We start from the raw sequence: 16,360 nt of genomic DNA, 5'->3' as shown, positions 1-16,360 counted from the left end.
ATGCAGCTGCTTCCTGAGGGACCTCAGTGGGTGAGGTACAGCCCTATCTGGCGAGCTAAGACTTCACCATTTCAGATTTAGATATTCACAAACCCACCAAGTACATCTCATTCCAAGTGCCTTTCAGGCTATGTTTTTCTCCTTTCATGTTAAGTGCATTAAGAACTAGCTCTATATAACAGGAAGCAGCCACATACCTTTTGGACCAAGCAAGTACAGGTGAGAGCTTCCTCTTTTGCCAGAAAATAATCCTGGGATTTCCTTATTCCTTGGCAATTTTTTTTTTAAATCTGTGAGATTTAATAGTTGTGGCACTTAAATTTGCCATTGACGTTTTCACTGACTGGGAGAGATAGGAACTACAAATGAAAAATATTGTATGGACCAGTGGACCTATTAATTGTCCTACTGGTCCTGTTAATTTTTTTAAGTTAATCTCCTACACATAACTAATTTTTATTTTTATGGCTTTTTTTCAACGTGCTTCAATTCTGTCTTTTTTCCTTGCTTCACAGCAAGCCAAGTGATTTGAAAAATTAGATCTGTGCATTTGCAATTTCACAGTACTTCCTAAATGCTTTCACTCAAATGGGCTGTCTTTCCAGTTCTTCATGCACAATAAGTTTAGCACTAGTAAAAACTGTCGCGTTGCTCTGTATTTTAGGTGTGGAAGTTGTGAGTCTGACTCTGAACGAACCTGTGGGAATGCTTAGGGATAGACCATGGTCCTCAATTATGAATGGCACTGGGACAAAAATGATTATTACCTGCAGTCATTCAAGGAGGCATCAGATCCATGACATTGATATAATTTTGTCTGCTTATTCTGAGTCAAGATAGTGCAGGTTTTTGCTGTCTAGGTGCAAGACAGCATGTTGAACTTCCTGCTGACAGCAGGTTAATTAAAACCCTGGCTCTGTTTGGATATCTCAGATGGTCTTTCTGGCTACACAGATTAGATTTTCTTCCCTCTGTGCTAAGTAGAAACCTTTCCTGAACCTGACATTCTCAAAACCCAGGTGCTGCCTGGAGAGCCCTGAGCCAGCGAGAGTTCCACATGGGAGTTAGTGGGTACTGCGCTGAGACGTGGTTAGAGGATTTCCATTCAACAGTGAACTCTCTTGTGGGGCTGGGGCAAAACTTGATTTATGGAGCAGCTTAAAACTCCTGATTACAAAGAGCTGCAAAGTATTATGTCATCTCGTGGAAAGTCATAGAAGATTTGGTTGAGTTCCTCTTCACTGGGCTCATCTTTTTCTCAGCACAGCCATCCTAGTCTTAGGTTGGATTTTCCAGCTGTACCAACCCTCTGCTGACTATTCAGTACCTTGAGGACTGGCTTATAGGAGGCTACTTGCATCCCAGGGGACCTCTGACTCTTAAAGGTTTCAAAAAAACTTCCAACAAGCCCACCTGCATTCTGGTAGAAAGGATTCCCTGGAGACATTCTATTCCAGCTTAAGCACCTCACAAATTCTCTCTAGCAGAAACAGTTGTGTCTTCCTGCTGAGTGTGGATCTCATCATGTGCACTGGACCCATTCCCAACAAACCCAGATTTGTAGGAGGAGCACACAGAGTTATTGGTATTTTTGAAAACACTGTGTGTTAGGGTGTACGTAATGTGCATGTCTAATTTTGTTTTGCAAATTGGATCAAAACTCATCTTTTCCTCTGAACAAGGTGGATGATTTCCCTTGTTCAGCTGGGTTGGATAAAGATGGGTGTGAGCACACATTTGACCAAAGCTTCTGTTTCCCATTCGTGTGCCTTACTAAAAAGTACAAATACAGTTTTTATCCTTTTTCTTTGGAAAATAAATTACAACACTATCCTATTTGAAAATCTGTTGTTAGGATGTGTTCCTTGTATTGGTTTGTTATGTAAACCCTCTTTTCTCCTGCTTCAGCCACATTTTCTCACTCTCCTTAAGCTCAACAATCTGCTTAGTTGCAAATATTCTAAACTCTTAAACCATCTCTTGTGCTGGTGTTTCTTTTTCAAACCTCAGCTCCCAAGTTTGTCACAATTTAACTGTGCCACCTTAACATCCTATAAATAGCCCTTCATTCTTCAATGCTGCATAATGATGGGATAGCATATCACAATACTTTAGTAGGAAGCAAATGAAACAAGCTTAAAACTGTAGGAAAAAATTGTAGGTGAATGCAGAGGGAGTAGCTGGAGCTCTTATTTGTACAGTTTAATTGGCAAAAAATGTTCTATATTTAACTGGGATGGTCTCTATATTTATCTATGGTAAGCATTCATAAGTTTTTTTCCCAACAGTCAAGAATCCTACTGTGCTTTTGGAGGGAAAAGCACTCCCAAACCTCTACTACTGACATGCAGTGATTTCCTCCCTCTGCTTAGCTCACAGTAAAAGGTCAGCCAACTAGTCTAAAGGTGATTTTTAGTGTGTCTGATGACATATATATATATATTTCCCCCCCTCTCTGGATGCATTGTTCAAAGGAACTTTATCTTGCAGCAGTTTGAGTCGAATATAGCCCTTATTTAAAGAAAGGGCAAGAGCTACCCTGATGATGCATGACAAAGCAGGAACAGCATGACAATATTTAATGGGCTGCAACTCCCAGGACTGGGCAGAGATTTAGCCAATTATCTTTTAGTCTGCAGAGTTTGTATTATGCCTGCACTGTGCTCATTAGTAGCCCAGAAGAGCTTGGGATTGATAATAGTGTAAAATACCATTCTGGACTCTTTCTGGGAGGGATTCTTGTGGATTGTTGTTTTCCCCAGGGGCTGAGTTAGTGAGCAATGCTCAGCCAGGGGCATAGAAAGGTGCTGAGGTCAGACATATCTTTCAGTTTAGCACTGGCCAAAGCCTCCCAGTTAAGTCAGACTGGAGATTTAGTAATTTGAGCTTCTCTTTGGACTGAATTGGGTTATGGCCTTATGTGGAATTCCCTGTAAAGCTTCCTAGATTCCTGCTCTGCACAGGAATGTGTGGCTAAGAGAGAGCTCTTCAAAGCTGCAGTGGTTTTCTGACCTCTTTAAATGTTTCATTGTTTGATGACTAAGCTTGCCAGATTTCAGACACTGAGTCAGGGCTTTGTTCTCAGCGACAAGCTTCCCTTCCATAACGAGCTCTTATTGTGCCTTTGGAGAGCAGAGCTACGTGAGGTGGGGAGAAGAGGATCAGCTGGAGCAGCCATTATTCTCACTAAGGGCAAAGCAAGCAGAATATTTCCCCAGAGTGCTGGCAGAGGCTCCTGTTTGCTAATGGCAATTATACCTGTTCTGCAGTTTCAGGCTTTCCTCCCCTCACTACTGTCCTGCAGCAGCAAAGTTGTGTGAAGAAGAAACTGCAGCCATTGCTGTGCTTGATGTGTTTATAGCAAATCACCTCTGAGGAGTGCTAAGGGAGGAAATCAGTCTCAAAGCACAACTAATAACTATGAGGTGCCACACACGATCAATAGTCTTCAACAAAATTGGCAAACCAACTAAAATCTGACTGAATTGGCTATAAGGTGTTCTGTGGAACAGCACACTGAGGGAGAATGAGATGCATACTCAGATTTTGGAAGTGCAAGGGAGCTGTGGTTCCCAAGTAGGAAGCATATAGCTTTTCCCATAAAAGCACAACCACATCAAGCTCCCATGTTTAATACTCTGTGTGGAATCTTCTGACATGTCTTTTATGGTAAATGGGTAAGCCAAAAATACATTTCTTGGTTGTATGATTGCAATGAATGATTAAAGCTGAAATTTCTAGGTCTTGCAAATGATATCAAAGTGCATTTTGAAACCGTTTAACAAGGACTGTGGTTTATTTAACTGAACATTCTGCTCTGAACATCCCTTACTCCTCAGCTGAATGCAACAGCTTGTAATTCAGTATCCATCTGTCTTGGATGCAATTCTTACTTGAAGCTTTGTGCTTTTAGCTGAAATTACATATTAATAAGAAAGTGGGAGGGAAAGCTACCCAGCTAATATGCATGGTTAGTTAAGAATCAAGTCACATTTTATTTACTTAAACCCATCTGTGCTTGTTTTGCCAGGAATATATTTGGTCTGCGGCCTGTGGACTATGCAGAAAGTGAAAAGATGAAATCTGTGCTAATGTTACCAGTGAAGAATGGATCATTTTCACTTAACCAGCCCTCTGAGGTAAATGTCTGCGTGGGTTTATTATTGAGTTTTGCTTTTTAACAAAAAAACTAGCTATAAGTTCTTCCTTAAAGTATTAAAGGCTTGGGTGTAAATACAGTACATCACCTGCTTTACAGGGAGATGTAAAATTGGCTGGGAAGCTATTTTGGACAGTATTTCTAGGATGTATGTGGAACACTGACAAGCTATGAAATTCTGTGTTACAGCTTTTATCTGGGAAAACAAAGCATGTTTCTTGTAACGTGGTTTCATAATAGGAGAATGAGCCTGTGTTATTCTTTGAGTATCACTGCTTGAACTTTGCTATTGATGTTGTTTTTCTGCATATCTAAATTTGTTCTACTTTCCAAACTGTCTGCAAGCAGCAACAGTCTTTGTTCCAGGTGTTTTTTGTGTGCCTTTAAAAGGCTGTTCCACCATCATTCTTTGTCCAACATTGAAAATATCAGCTCAGCAGTTGAAAATAGCTTTTGGGAGGTTGTTTTGGGGGTTTTTGTTTTCCTCCTTCTTTGGACAAAGACTTCTTAGGACTTGTAACCAGAATTAGGTTATTAAGACCAAACAAGTTACTGCATTATGAAATGCTTTGTGCTTCCTAATGAATGAGGATTAAGCTGACCTGGCAAATAGAAGCAGCCCTAATCTACTCCAGCCTATGATCCCTCCTCATTGATGGCACAGGATACCCAGTGGCCAAAAGGAAATTGTTGCAGCTGAAGCAGCATGAGTGTGGCTGTTCCTTCCACCTGCAGAAAATGTAAGAAGTAGCTCTTGTGTCCCAAACAAACCATTTTGGTATTTGCATTTGCTTTGGGGTGAGTGTGTGCCAGGGGATGGCTGCTGGCTCACATGGATGACTTGATCCATAGCCTGAGGCTGCAGGGTAATTGGATCTCAAAGGTGTCTCTGTGCTATGGAATCTGGGGTATTTAGGAAAATCCAGGAGCTGAAGTATCCTACCCTTGTCAGCATAAGGCTCCTCTGACTTTGCATTAGTACTATCCACACAAAAAACCCCACTCAAGCATTTATTGCTTGCAGGACAAAGTATTAGGGACTTCCACTGAAAGGAAATGCAGGTATTAATTATACGGGTTACTCAATGCCATATCTGTTAATACTTTGCTAAAAGTAGGAGGTTTTACTACTTAATTGGGAAGTTTTTTGTCTTTCAACACTGTAGTCAGCCTGGCTGTTTACACAATGTTCAACCAGCTCTATGTGAGCACCCCAGTGTCTTTAAAAAGGGAAATATGGACCAAAAAGGGCAAATGAGGAAAAGTTGATCCATGAGCTGTTTTGGTACCTCGCATAAGCTACTTGAAGTACCTCTAATATGTAGCTTTTTTCCTGGGGAAATGATTTGTTATGTGGAGATTTATTCATGGATGCTGTCCACTAAAATTGCCATGAATTGTGTTTTAAAATGCTTATTCTTGAAAAAGAAAGCTGTCCAATAAGTTAGTTGCTTCCCTTATGTTCCCAAACAAACATTCAGCTTATTGCAGAATTTTCTGTTCATGCAGGCACTGAGCTCCAGCCAGCCAAGAAATGGACCTCTTGGTATACTGGGGAGCAATCTTAGTGCGGAGCAGCAGAAATTGCTGAACAAATTAGCAGCAGTCCTGAAGGCCCAGAGGTGCACTGAATTTAACAGCAGAGGTAGGTAGTCTTGTTGAAATGTCTCTGTCCAGATATAAGTAACTACAGTTCTGCACTTTATCCTTTAAGATACTACCTTCAACGGGGTTTTTTATTTCTCCTGGCATGTGCAGTTTCTGAAATCCCTGACTTGCAGCTGTAGTAGAGTGATGGTGTGTTTTGCATGTAAACATATGCAAAGCTGGTCTGGCTACCAAGGCAGGAAGTTTCTGGGGGAGCCACAGTTTGGCAGTTTGTCTGTTATTTAAAATCCCAAAGTCTCCTCAAAGACCTCTTCTCTTTACACCTCTTTACCAACTTTAAGGTCTCTGCTCATGTGAGACATCCTGTAAAGTTTTTGCTCTCCAGAAGTGAGCCTTGGACAGATAGTGCCTTGAGAAAAGAGCATGTCATTGACTAAAAGTTGACACATCTTCTCACATGCTACCTGCCTTCAGATTTTGTTCTTCATTAAGATTGGTGAACCCAAATTGTGGTGTTTGGTGGAGTTCTTTTCCCCTCTTTGAGGACAGGAACATTGTCTTAATTCCTCCTATTAGTTTTTCTCTGGAGTGCCGGTGAACAAAATGCTAAGGTAATTTCCCCTTACCATCTTTCACTTCTGGATTACTACTCCAGAATTTTGAGTTGAGTTCTGTAAGCTTTGTATTAAAGCAGTGAGATGCTGTAGTAAGATTCCTGTCAGAGTTAAATATAACTCTAAAAGGATTGAAAAAAAATACTATCCTATAAACCAGAGCCTCATCTGAAGATTTAAGTGTTAGCGTAGAAGTATAAAACCATGACTTCCCTTTTTCACAGCAAATGTATGTTGAAACCCACAAAATTTCTAATAGCTCTTCTACTAGTATCATAGTCTCAAAAATCACATCCTTGTGCTGGAAAGAGTGGTTGATAAATTATTATAGTCTGTTTATTCTTTAAATAATGATGGATTGCTTATCAGCCAGGCATGGTTCTGATTTTTCTGTGCTTTTAGTTTTACTGATGTAATCTTTCTCCTAGTAACTCATCTTGTTATCCCTGATGCTCCAATGCCAAGTACTGTCAAATGCATGATGGCTGTTCTGACTGGATGTTGGGTCCTCAAGTTTGAATGTAAGTATTAAATATGTGGGATTCTTTGGGGGATTTTAACCAGAAATTGTAGATAGGATTCCAGAGAATTCTTTTTTTTAACAACTGCCCTAATATCAATGCTATCTTAACAAAAAGTGCAAGGGATTGTTTTCAAATCACCTGAATGACCAGAAATTCAATTAAATATATTTAATTAAATGTAACTACTCTTTCCTTCGTTAAATGATTGCATTTTGTCATTAGGTGTGTTGGTTAGGTCTTAGCATAAGTACCAGTGGGGAGTGAATTCCTTCATTGCTGCATTAAGACTGATTTGAAGAAATGGAAGATATCCTGGGAGAGAAAGAAGGATTTTATTGAATTCTAGGTTTTGTTATGAGCAGTTTGCATTGAAATTGAGATGAGACTTTGGCTTGTTTGGGATATATGCTCAAGGCCTGTAGGAAGCAAGCTTATGTTTACATATAAGTTGAGATCTATTGAAGGTTGTAACTTCTAACCCAAGTGAGCATGCAAGTCATCTTTCATGCACTCTGTATTTAGTGTTTATACAGTGCATGCTTGTTTATACAGCTGCTCTGTGGACTTAGACTCTCCATGTTGATTTTCTGTTAATACTTTCTGATATATTTCTTAGTATCTGCTTTCACAGTAGTTGCAAAGCCCATCTTCTTCCCCTTGACCTTTACGGCTAAGTCCCTTTAGCTAATAAGTACACTACAAATGAGTTAATTACCCGTGGAAAACTTACAGACAGATTTCATTCTGGTTTTCTACTGTGTGACTAAACACCAGAACATAAGGATTCTTTAATGGTCTGCATTTTCCGGTCACTAATGTTTATGAAGACACTCTGCAAAGCCTCAGAAGCTGCAAACTAAAGCACATCATCAGGTTGAACATTGGACTCAGGGTGTTTGTTTGGCTTCCAGGTAGCTTTTTTTACTTTTAAAACTGAGCACCCTGTTTCTGTGGTGAATTCCTTGGCAGGTTCTTGGCTTCACTCAGCCTAGAAGGTTTGCATACAGTCTGTCCTACATTCTTCCTTTATTTCATTTCATCTTCCTGCTAGTCAGATGCTTAGAAAACTTCTGAGTGGTAGGGAGATTTAATTAGTGAGACCTGAGTTTAAATCTTTCTGGAAGAACTTTTATATTTAGAAGTGACTGGAAAAGAAAAAAATATATTAAATAGTCTGGGGGTTATTCAGGGAATATTTTTATGGCTTTTTTTCGCAGTTGAGTTTTATTTTCTGTTGTTGGTACTGATTAGTACAATCCTGACTGCTAATGCTCCCAGCTTAGTAAGCAACATACTACTTAAAAGCGAGTGATTCTCCTCCCTAGTGGGAAATGTTAGCAATAACTCATGGGGTCTGATGCAGCTAAGTGCCTATAATTAACAGCACCACTCCATCTGTTCCCACCAGTCTGTTATCAGTCTTCTTCAGAGTCATTACAAGTTAAAGATTGTTATAACAAATAATGGGACTCCTGCTGATGGAACATTTGTCTAGGAAAAAGAGGTCCTTGCTTTTCTTTTCCATTTCCATTTATCGTGGCTTTTTGACTTCTGTTTGGATAAGTTTCCTTAAATGTGATGCAGATAAACTTCCAAAAGTACATGCATGTTGTGATTATATCATAAATTTAAGAAGTTGTTTATGGTTCACTGTTCTAAACCATTCACTTAAAGTGAATTCATGTTGAAAAAATTCACTAAAATATTTGAAAAAACAAAGCTCAGTCAGGCATTTAATGAAATGCTGACTATGCATAAGCGAGTGTGGGTTTTTTTTTTTTTTTACTACAAGGTAAGCTGCATTTAACTGTTATCCCTATAGTTATATTTATAGCCTGCACATTATACCACTTCTTTAAAAAACATCACAAGCTTGCAAAAACAGTATTTAATTTGAGAGTTTTATGTTAACTCTTCTGTTTCAGCAGGCTGTGAATCTGTTTCTCTCATAAAAATCAGTTTCCTTCTGTTGGATGATTCTAGGATACTCCTGTTCCCATGTGTCCATACAGCTGGATCCAGCAGCCATTAGTATTGGTTGAGAGGTAGTGTGGAATTTTCCAGCAGAGTTTGAGCACCAAGATTTAGGTACATATCCTCAGGTTTGGGGTTCCCTTTTGTCTTCAGGTGGGAGATTAGGATGAAAGGATGTCACCACTGAGTAATATTAGATCTTCACAGAAGAAAAATGTCACCTTACCAGTTGCTTTTCCACCTTTTCTGTATATAACACACTGTCAGCAGTACATCCACTTCCAAGGCAGCACAGAATTGAATTGAGGCAGTGTTGTCACTGTGCTCCTTGCCCTTGGCCATATCTTTCACTGGTTTCATTATTTTATTGCCTTTATTATTTCTGGGATGGTAATAGGGCACGAAGTGGCGAGTCATTATCCTTCTGCAAGTGGGCTGAGACAAAGATTCAAGTATCACTGTATTCCCTCTAAGCTTTATGTAGAGCATAGAACAGTGTAATTAAAACCAGCAGAAGTCTTTAATAGCTTTTCAGCTTGTTTTTTTCTTAAAGTTATTGTCATCAGTTAAAGCAGGGAATGAAAAATGATCTCGGTAATGATATGCATTGAAACAAGGTTGTGTCAGTCTTGGCAGTGAAGTGTCTGGCAGAATTCTAAGCATCTTATTGCTCATTCCTTCCTCTGCTTTGCTTACCTGGAGCAGCAGCAATGATTCAGCTCTGATCATTATAAGGAGGCAGAAAAAACTGCTTTTCCTGTAAGGACTCGGAACAACAGGGAGTTGACTGGAAGAGCTTGAGGACTGCATGACTGACATTTCAAGGTGAAAACATCTTTCTGAATTTTCTGTGCCCATCCTTGTTTAGGCTGTTAGAGCAGAGGAGTGCAAAGCTGCTTGAGCTGACTGCTCCTCAGGCTGGACTGTCTCTATTTCATGCATAAACATCTTTTAGGTAACTGGCTGATTCTCAGCAAAGCCCTTCCTCCTTAAAACACCCAAAACTTTTGATCACTGGAGTTTCATGCTCTTTTTGCACTTGGAAACTTTCTTCAGCTGCCACCTACAAAAGGACTCACAGCCCTGAGGGGCTTTAGAACTCTCCAAAGTGCATGTGCAGGTTCTGGTTGTAGTGGGTGTGCAGCTCAGGGCAGTGCTTCACAGCAGTGGGGGCTGAACTTCTGCACTCTCAGAGTCTGCACCTCCTGGGAAGGAGCTCACAGTTTTACACTGTGAAGCTGCTGGGGTTTGCAGAAGAGAAAATGGGGGTGAGAATATCTTAAGTGTGGTGTCTGCAGAGGTTGGGAGTGGCTTGGTTTGAAATAAGGTCTAGGAGAAAAGGAAACCTTGATGTTTCCAAAGCTCCCTCTGTTCTGTGTCATCCAGGTACTCTGTTTTTCATATTTGTGGAGTCTTTTGCTCTAGCTCACTTCTGGTTTAAAAAAAACCCATTGCATTAAAGAAACCCTTTGTAAGGAAGAGGTTGGAAAATACAATTTCATTCATTAAAAAGCCTGTGATGGGATCCAGAGGATGAGCACTCCTGGTGGAATTTAACCTGACCTTAGGAGGGGCTACCTGCAGTCACTTCGATCACTTTAGAAAACAGCTGTGGCCAGTAGTGCTTTTTTTCAAGAAAGATAGGACATTGGGAGCTTCAAGTGAAGGAATGATTTTTGTATCACATGCTCCCAGCTTCTGGGAATGTTTCAGGACTTCCTAAGCATCTGCTCCATCATGTTCAATAAATATCACCTGGATTAACTTGTAAATTACCATTGTTTAGCAGATTCACTTCAGTCTCTGCAGATCTCGTGTCATTTCCATGTGATGAGAAAATAGACTGCTCTTGTTTCACCAATGAGACTTTTACCTCACTCCATGAGACCTTTGAGTCTGAAGTCACTTTATAAGCATATAAGAGACAGTATAAAAACTTCCCTGTGCTGTAGCAGAGGCCAATAATGCTGTTTATGAAAACAAATTGAAGCCAGCCATTCCAAATTCCCCTAAAGCTTTCCTTCAGTCCAGATTTCTTCCTTTTCTGGGGGAAAAAAAACCAAAACCTCACCAAGCTTTACTCAATCTGCATGTAAGTTTTTAAAATGCAGTGTAGACTGAGCTAAGGAAGTGTCAGTTGCAGTCTCTACTAGATCTTGGACGTGTAGTATTTCATCTTCTTTGTTGCTGTCATGTATTCCTAAATTGCTTTTAGCCATTCTAAGAGATTTTTGGGACTGACCCCTGCTCTTTGCTTTATTAAGGCAAATCCAACAAAACTTCACTAAGGCTAATTGAGTTACTGAGAGCTACCCCTGGGTATTTGTGGGTGATTACAACTTGCTCTTGGCAACCAGGTTTTTTTTGTACTTCATTTTCTTCAGATTGTTTTTGCTGGTGCAGTTAGTTTCATTACAAACCAATAAGACTTACATAAATAAGGATTACAGGGCTCTGATCTTAAATTTTGCAAATAATGATTTCTTTTATTTTCAGTCCTAGCACTTGTATCAAAGGTCAGTTAGAGTGAACACCCTGTTAACCTGCTTGCTCCTTAGATCTCAAAGGTGAGAAGGCAGGGGCAGCTGCTCAGTGAGGTAATAAGGATCAGTGTAAGTGGTGATGCTTTACTGATCTTGTTAATGAGGGGAAAAAAATGAGCAGTGCTCTCCTTGCCAAATGTGGTGGCACCGAGCTAAATGTGGATGCATTAAGCTAAAACTTCTTTCTGCCATGTTTTCTAGGGACTTTAATGCAGGCTTGGGTTTTGCTAGAATTTGGTGCAAATGACCTTGTTTATATCTAAAACTTATAAGTGTGAAATCAGCTCCTTAGGAGGCTCTTAAGCTTGTGATATTCTGTATTTCTAGGGCAAAACTCTGCATGACCCCTGAGCACACGAAATGTGGCCCCAGAACAGAGCTGTGCCAGGCCAGCTTTATCCAGCACTGCTTGCACACTGCAACTCTGCACTGCAAGTCCATGAGAATTCAAATGCCACTTTTTTCAGTCGATTCATTTGACCATTGTCTTGGCATCAGGTGGCTTTCAATATAGTGCTAAAGAAATGAGTTATCTCAGGAGTTTTGGGAGTCGATTAAACATGGCTCCTGTTTGAAATCAAGGGTTGATTTTGACCTAAGTGATGTAAGGTCAAAAGAGCTTCTGGAAAAGTCCCTGTAAAAGCAGCAGTATGATATACCTGTGAGTAAAGTATGGAGTTTTATTTCCTTTTGTATGTCCTCTTAATCAGGATGATACTCTGTCAGATGAAGAGATCGTTAAAAGGAACTGTCTTGTTATCCAGCCACTTATACACGTTAGCAGCTTTAAAATTAATAATGCCTACTGAAGGAAAAGACTTGGGCTAGACTGAGTGGATTCAACTTAGCACTCAGTTTTAACAGAAAATAAAATCCCTAGCAGTAAAAAACCAACAGGTCAGAAGGGCCTGCAGTGTGCTCTAATCTTCTTGTATCCCTACTCTCAAGTGTGAAATTGGGTTATTATTGTTTTTAGCACCTTTGGTGGTCATACCATCTCCTGGAAGAATGGTAAAGCTTGTACACTCCTGCTGCTTCAAAATGATGCCATAACACAATCAAAGCTGATTATGTTCTCCTTCTACATCTTGTATAAAAAATATGTTCAATAATTGAAAATGCACCATTTTTCCATCACCAAAAAACCCAGAGTCTGTTGCTCCATGAAGGTGTGTGTGTGCAGGCCTAACAGTGTTGCCTCTTAACATATTTATATCAAAAGAAAACACCTGAGCACTGAGAATTTATGCTCCTTGTGGCTTTTTATGCTATGTGGAATACATAGGTTTTGTGTCACAAACCTGTTAAGACACAGATCTGGTCTGTTTCTAGCTGGGAAAGAAAAAATTAATGAGAATGCTGATCATGCAGACACTTGGCTGTTTGCATGTTTCCAGTTTTTCCAGGAAACAGCTGTCTGCCTTGTGGTTCTTATGGGCACAGTGAAAACAGGACACAGGTGGATGAGTCTCTCTTCTGGCTCTGTTGGAGGATTGTAATTCCATGTGACAAGGAACTTTGAGGCTTTCAGGCTCCTTGGAGGACCTGGCAGTGTGAAATGGGCTGACATATGTATGCAAAAGAGACCTCACTGATTTTGCATTCTATGTCATCAACTCCACTAACATTAGTCACTTCCCTGGCTTCATTTTTTTTCCAGGCAAGCAGCAGTTCAAAAAGACATTGTAGTCTTTTGTATTCATTCAATCTTTTATTACTTTTGTATCACATTTGCTTCATTTACTGATGCTGGCACTGGATGCTCAATTTGTGATGTACTTACTGTATAAAAACCTCATCTCTGTAGTGAAAGTCCTTCAAATCGAGCTTTTGATGGTAGATTGAAATAAAACATGCTCTTAATGAATGGACAGTTCTGTTCTTAAGATTAGATGAGACTTCTTCCTTTATTGTAAGTGGCACCCATTAATATCTGTATTTCCTTGGAGGGAAAGAATAGCAGTGTAAGTTAGAGGCACATTGACACAGGAAGTCTTGTTGAATTGTGGTGATTTAAAATAAATAAATAAAATGTGAAATAGCTTTTAGATTTATTTTCGAGTTATGAGTACTGAAATTAAGTTATCAGTATTCATTGCTGTTATCAATAATGAATATGTAAGTTGCCTTTCTGGAAAATCCATGACTACGTTTGCCCTTCTAGCTCACGTTAATTTTCCTTGAAAGAATGAACAAGTGCAAATAATCAATCTGATACTTGTACACGGAGGGAGATACTTGCTGCAGTGTTCAGCCAGTTGTGGTTTTCTGTAGGGGTTTATCTTTTTTGATGTGAGCATATTGAAGGACTTCTGCTACCCAAAATGGGAATTTCCATTGCATTTTGTGAGTTTGTATGAACTGACAGCAAATTACTGAGAGTTTCTTTCAAGATCTCTCCAGATTAGATATTCCTGTCCATTGGCTACTTACTGCCATGGCATCCAAGTGCCTTTGTCAGTGATATTTCTGATATGTCTCTTCATAGCCTCGGGCTTTCTTCCTTTTTAGGGTCAACTCCCCACATTTCTCTTTTGATTTTGTTCAGTTTATATTTTTTATATATTGTGGGTTTCCTATTTTCCCGGTGCAAATAAGTTGCCTGAATTAGAACTACTGTGCGAGGAGTGAGGTGCTATAAAAGTTACAGCCTTTGGCCACATTGTAAATCCTCACAGAACCATTTCCAAAATCAGCTTTGCAAACTTTTTCCTGGGTAATTTTTATTAACGAGTGCAGTGTACATGCAGGCGAAATGTTCCATCCTTGAATGGGTGACCACAGCAATTCCTCTCCCCGGAGTGAGGTCAGGCAGTACATTTTATGGACGTTAGCAATGCATTAGCATCAGTGCATTCTGCACTGGAAAAAATAACTGGCCTTAAAACAAGGTAAAAACATGTTGACTCTAAAAGACAATCTCATTATGCAGCAGTGCTAACAGAAATGAATGCCACTGTTAAACACCAGCATAAATCTCCAGTTCGTGCTGATCCTGGAGACCCTGAAATCCCATCTGATTTGTTATTTGAGGCTGTAGCTGCTCAGAAGCAGCTTTGTGCTTGCCTTGTAATTGCTCTTTATCAGGCAATTGTGTCCATTTCATAACTGCCGTGTTGGCTCTGCATGCTGGCTTTGAGCTTCCCAATGATCAGCAATTTGACATTTGACATTAAGTGGTTGACCTTTAGAGGGTAAGAGGAAGAGCTAATAATTCCTGGTGTTTATAGCACTGTTTTCAGTGTGATATTACTTCTCTCCATCTCACTTGCATCTTCAGGCACTGTTGTAAATTTTTTCAAGTTTTAAAAGCAAACTGCTAAAGCACTCAAACTCTGCTGCTGTGTGGATGTAACGTGTTGCATTGTAATAATTTTATCTTAGCACAACTCTTTAGTCCCTAAAATGACATACAAGCCTCTCTGAAACCCTGGGGTCCCTAATTGTGTTTTTTTTGCAGGGGTACAAGCCTGTCTGCAGAGCTCAGTTCGAGAACAAGAAGAGAAGTATGAAGTCCAAGGTGGCCCCCAGCGAGGGCGGCTGAACCGGGAGCAGCTGGTGGGTTTTATTGCTCCACACAGCCTGCATTGATGACCTTGGGCTGGGGCAGCTCTGCCCTTTGCCACATGCAGAGGTGCAGGAGATGTAAAATTTTAATGTGGTCTTGTACAGAGATTTGATTATGTGCAAGGTGATCCAAAGAGCTGTGAACACCCATAAAGCTGTCATTTTTCTCCATTAGTGGAGATGTTGCTGTAACCTTGTCAGGGGAACACTGCATTGCACTCACTGTGTTACCCCAGGTGGGACAGGAAGTGATGCTGCTTTGGCCTTCTCTGCTCAGCTTTAGAACCTAGTTCTGAAAGTTGGAAGAAAAATGTTTTTATTACTATTTGTTTCCATTTAGGGCCACTTCTATATTTAACTGGGCTCATTCCTAGTTACTTGCTCTATTACACTGGAGGATTCATTAACTGCATTGTAACAGTAGCTGTAAATATTCCTAACTCATAGTTCAAACCCTGTTGTGCTGGGAAGTATTTAAACAGAAGCAAGAATTTACCATGTAAACAAGCTTTTCTTGATTGCATACTTATCCTGAGAAGCTTGCATGTTAAGCTACTGTTCTAGTTTCCAGTGGTGGTTATTTTAAATTGTAGGGTTTTTTATATGCACTGATTTTTCCTTTCCACTTTCTTCCTCTCTGTTCAATCGTGAAGTCCTGTATTTATGCTTTTTTTTTTCTTCCACATAGCTGCCAAAATTGTTTGACGGATGCTACTTCTACTTTTTGGGACCTTTCAAATGGCACCAGAAGAGTGATCTGATGGAGCTGGTGAAAGCAGCAGGAGGCCAAGTTCTGGTCAGGCAGCCCAAGCCAGACAGTGATGTGACACAGAGCATCAACACCGTGGCCTACCATGCAGAGCCCACCTCTGACCAGAGGCTCTGCACTCAATATGTGATCTATGACGTGGCTTCCAAGTTCCAGCCAGAGAAAATCCGGCAGGGCAAGGTGTGGATGGCTCCCTCCAGCTGGCTGATCGACTGTGTGGTGTCATTCCAGCTCCTGCCTGTGAAGTGAACATCTCGAGAGCAAAGCTGTAAAATGGGGTGAATCTTGAGCAGCTGGGACGCTCTGGCAAACACTGCTCTGAAGCTGTGATTTCTGGTTTGGATTCAGGAGAGTTTTGGAGCATTTAAGTGAGTTACTACGATTACTGATATGCAGGAAAAAAATTAACATACAATAGAGCAGACAATTGAAAAGTGTGCCTTGGCTTGTTTAGTATGCTTTACTTTTGCATTCAGCCTAATAAATGCTTAATAAATAATCACTGACATTTTGTAACTGTGATTTTGCAAAATGAAACCTTTTGCTTTCTTGATTTGAACCAGCCCTTTGTAGGCAATTGAGCATGACCCTATTTATGTTGT

The 16,360-nt window shown here is 40.1% G+C and overlaps 1 protein-coding gene across 1 annotated transcript in view; it reads left to right on the top strand.

Moving 5' to 3' along the window:
• The window catches only part of BARD1 (BRCA1 associated RING domain 1), a 38,987-nt gene extending 22,727 nt beyond the window's left edge, over positions 1-16,260 (top strand). Inside the window, exons 7-11 of the mRNA XM_085065717.1 lie at positions 4,031-4,139; positions 5,669-5,804; positions 6,810-6,902; positions 14,883-14,980; positions 15,678-16,260. Coding sequence (XP_084921843.1) covers positions 4,031-4,139; positions 5,669-5,804; positions 6,810-6,902; positions 14,883-14,980; positions 15,678-16,007 — 766 coding nt within the window. The 3' untranslated portion in view covers positions 16,008-16,260. The remainder of the gene's footprint in view (positions 1-4,030; positions 4,140-5,668; positions 5,805-6,809; positions 6,903-14,882; positions 14,981-15,677) is intronic.
• The last annotated feature ends 100 nt before the right edge of the window (positions 16,261-16,360 follow it).

Source organism: Lichenostomus cassidix, chromosome 7 (assembly GCF_008360975.1).
Source record: "Lichenostomus cassidix isolate B80296 chromosome 7, HeHo_3.0, whole genome shotgun sequence".
In the NCBI taxonomy this organism is placed as follows: domain Eukaryota; kingdom Metazoa; phylum Chordata; class Aves; order Passeriformes; family Meliphagidae; genus Lichenostomus; species Lichenostomus cassidix.
The sequence above is the reverse complement of the archived record's forward strand: the minus strand, read 5'-3'. Positions and strand labels throughout refer to the sequence as shown.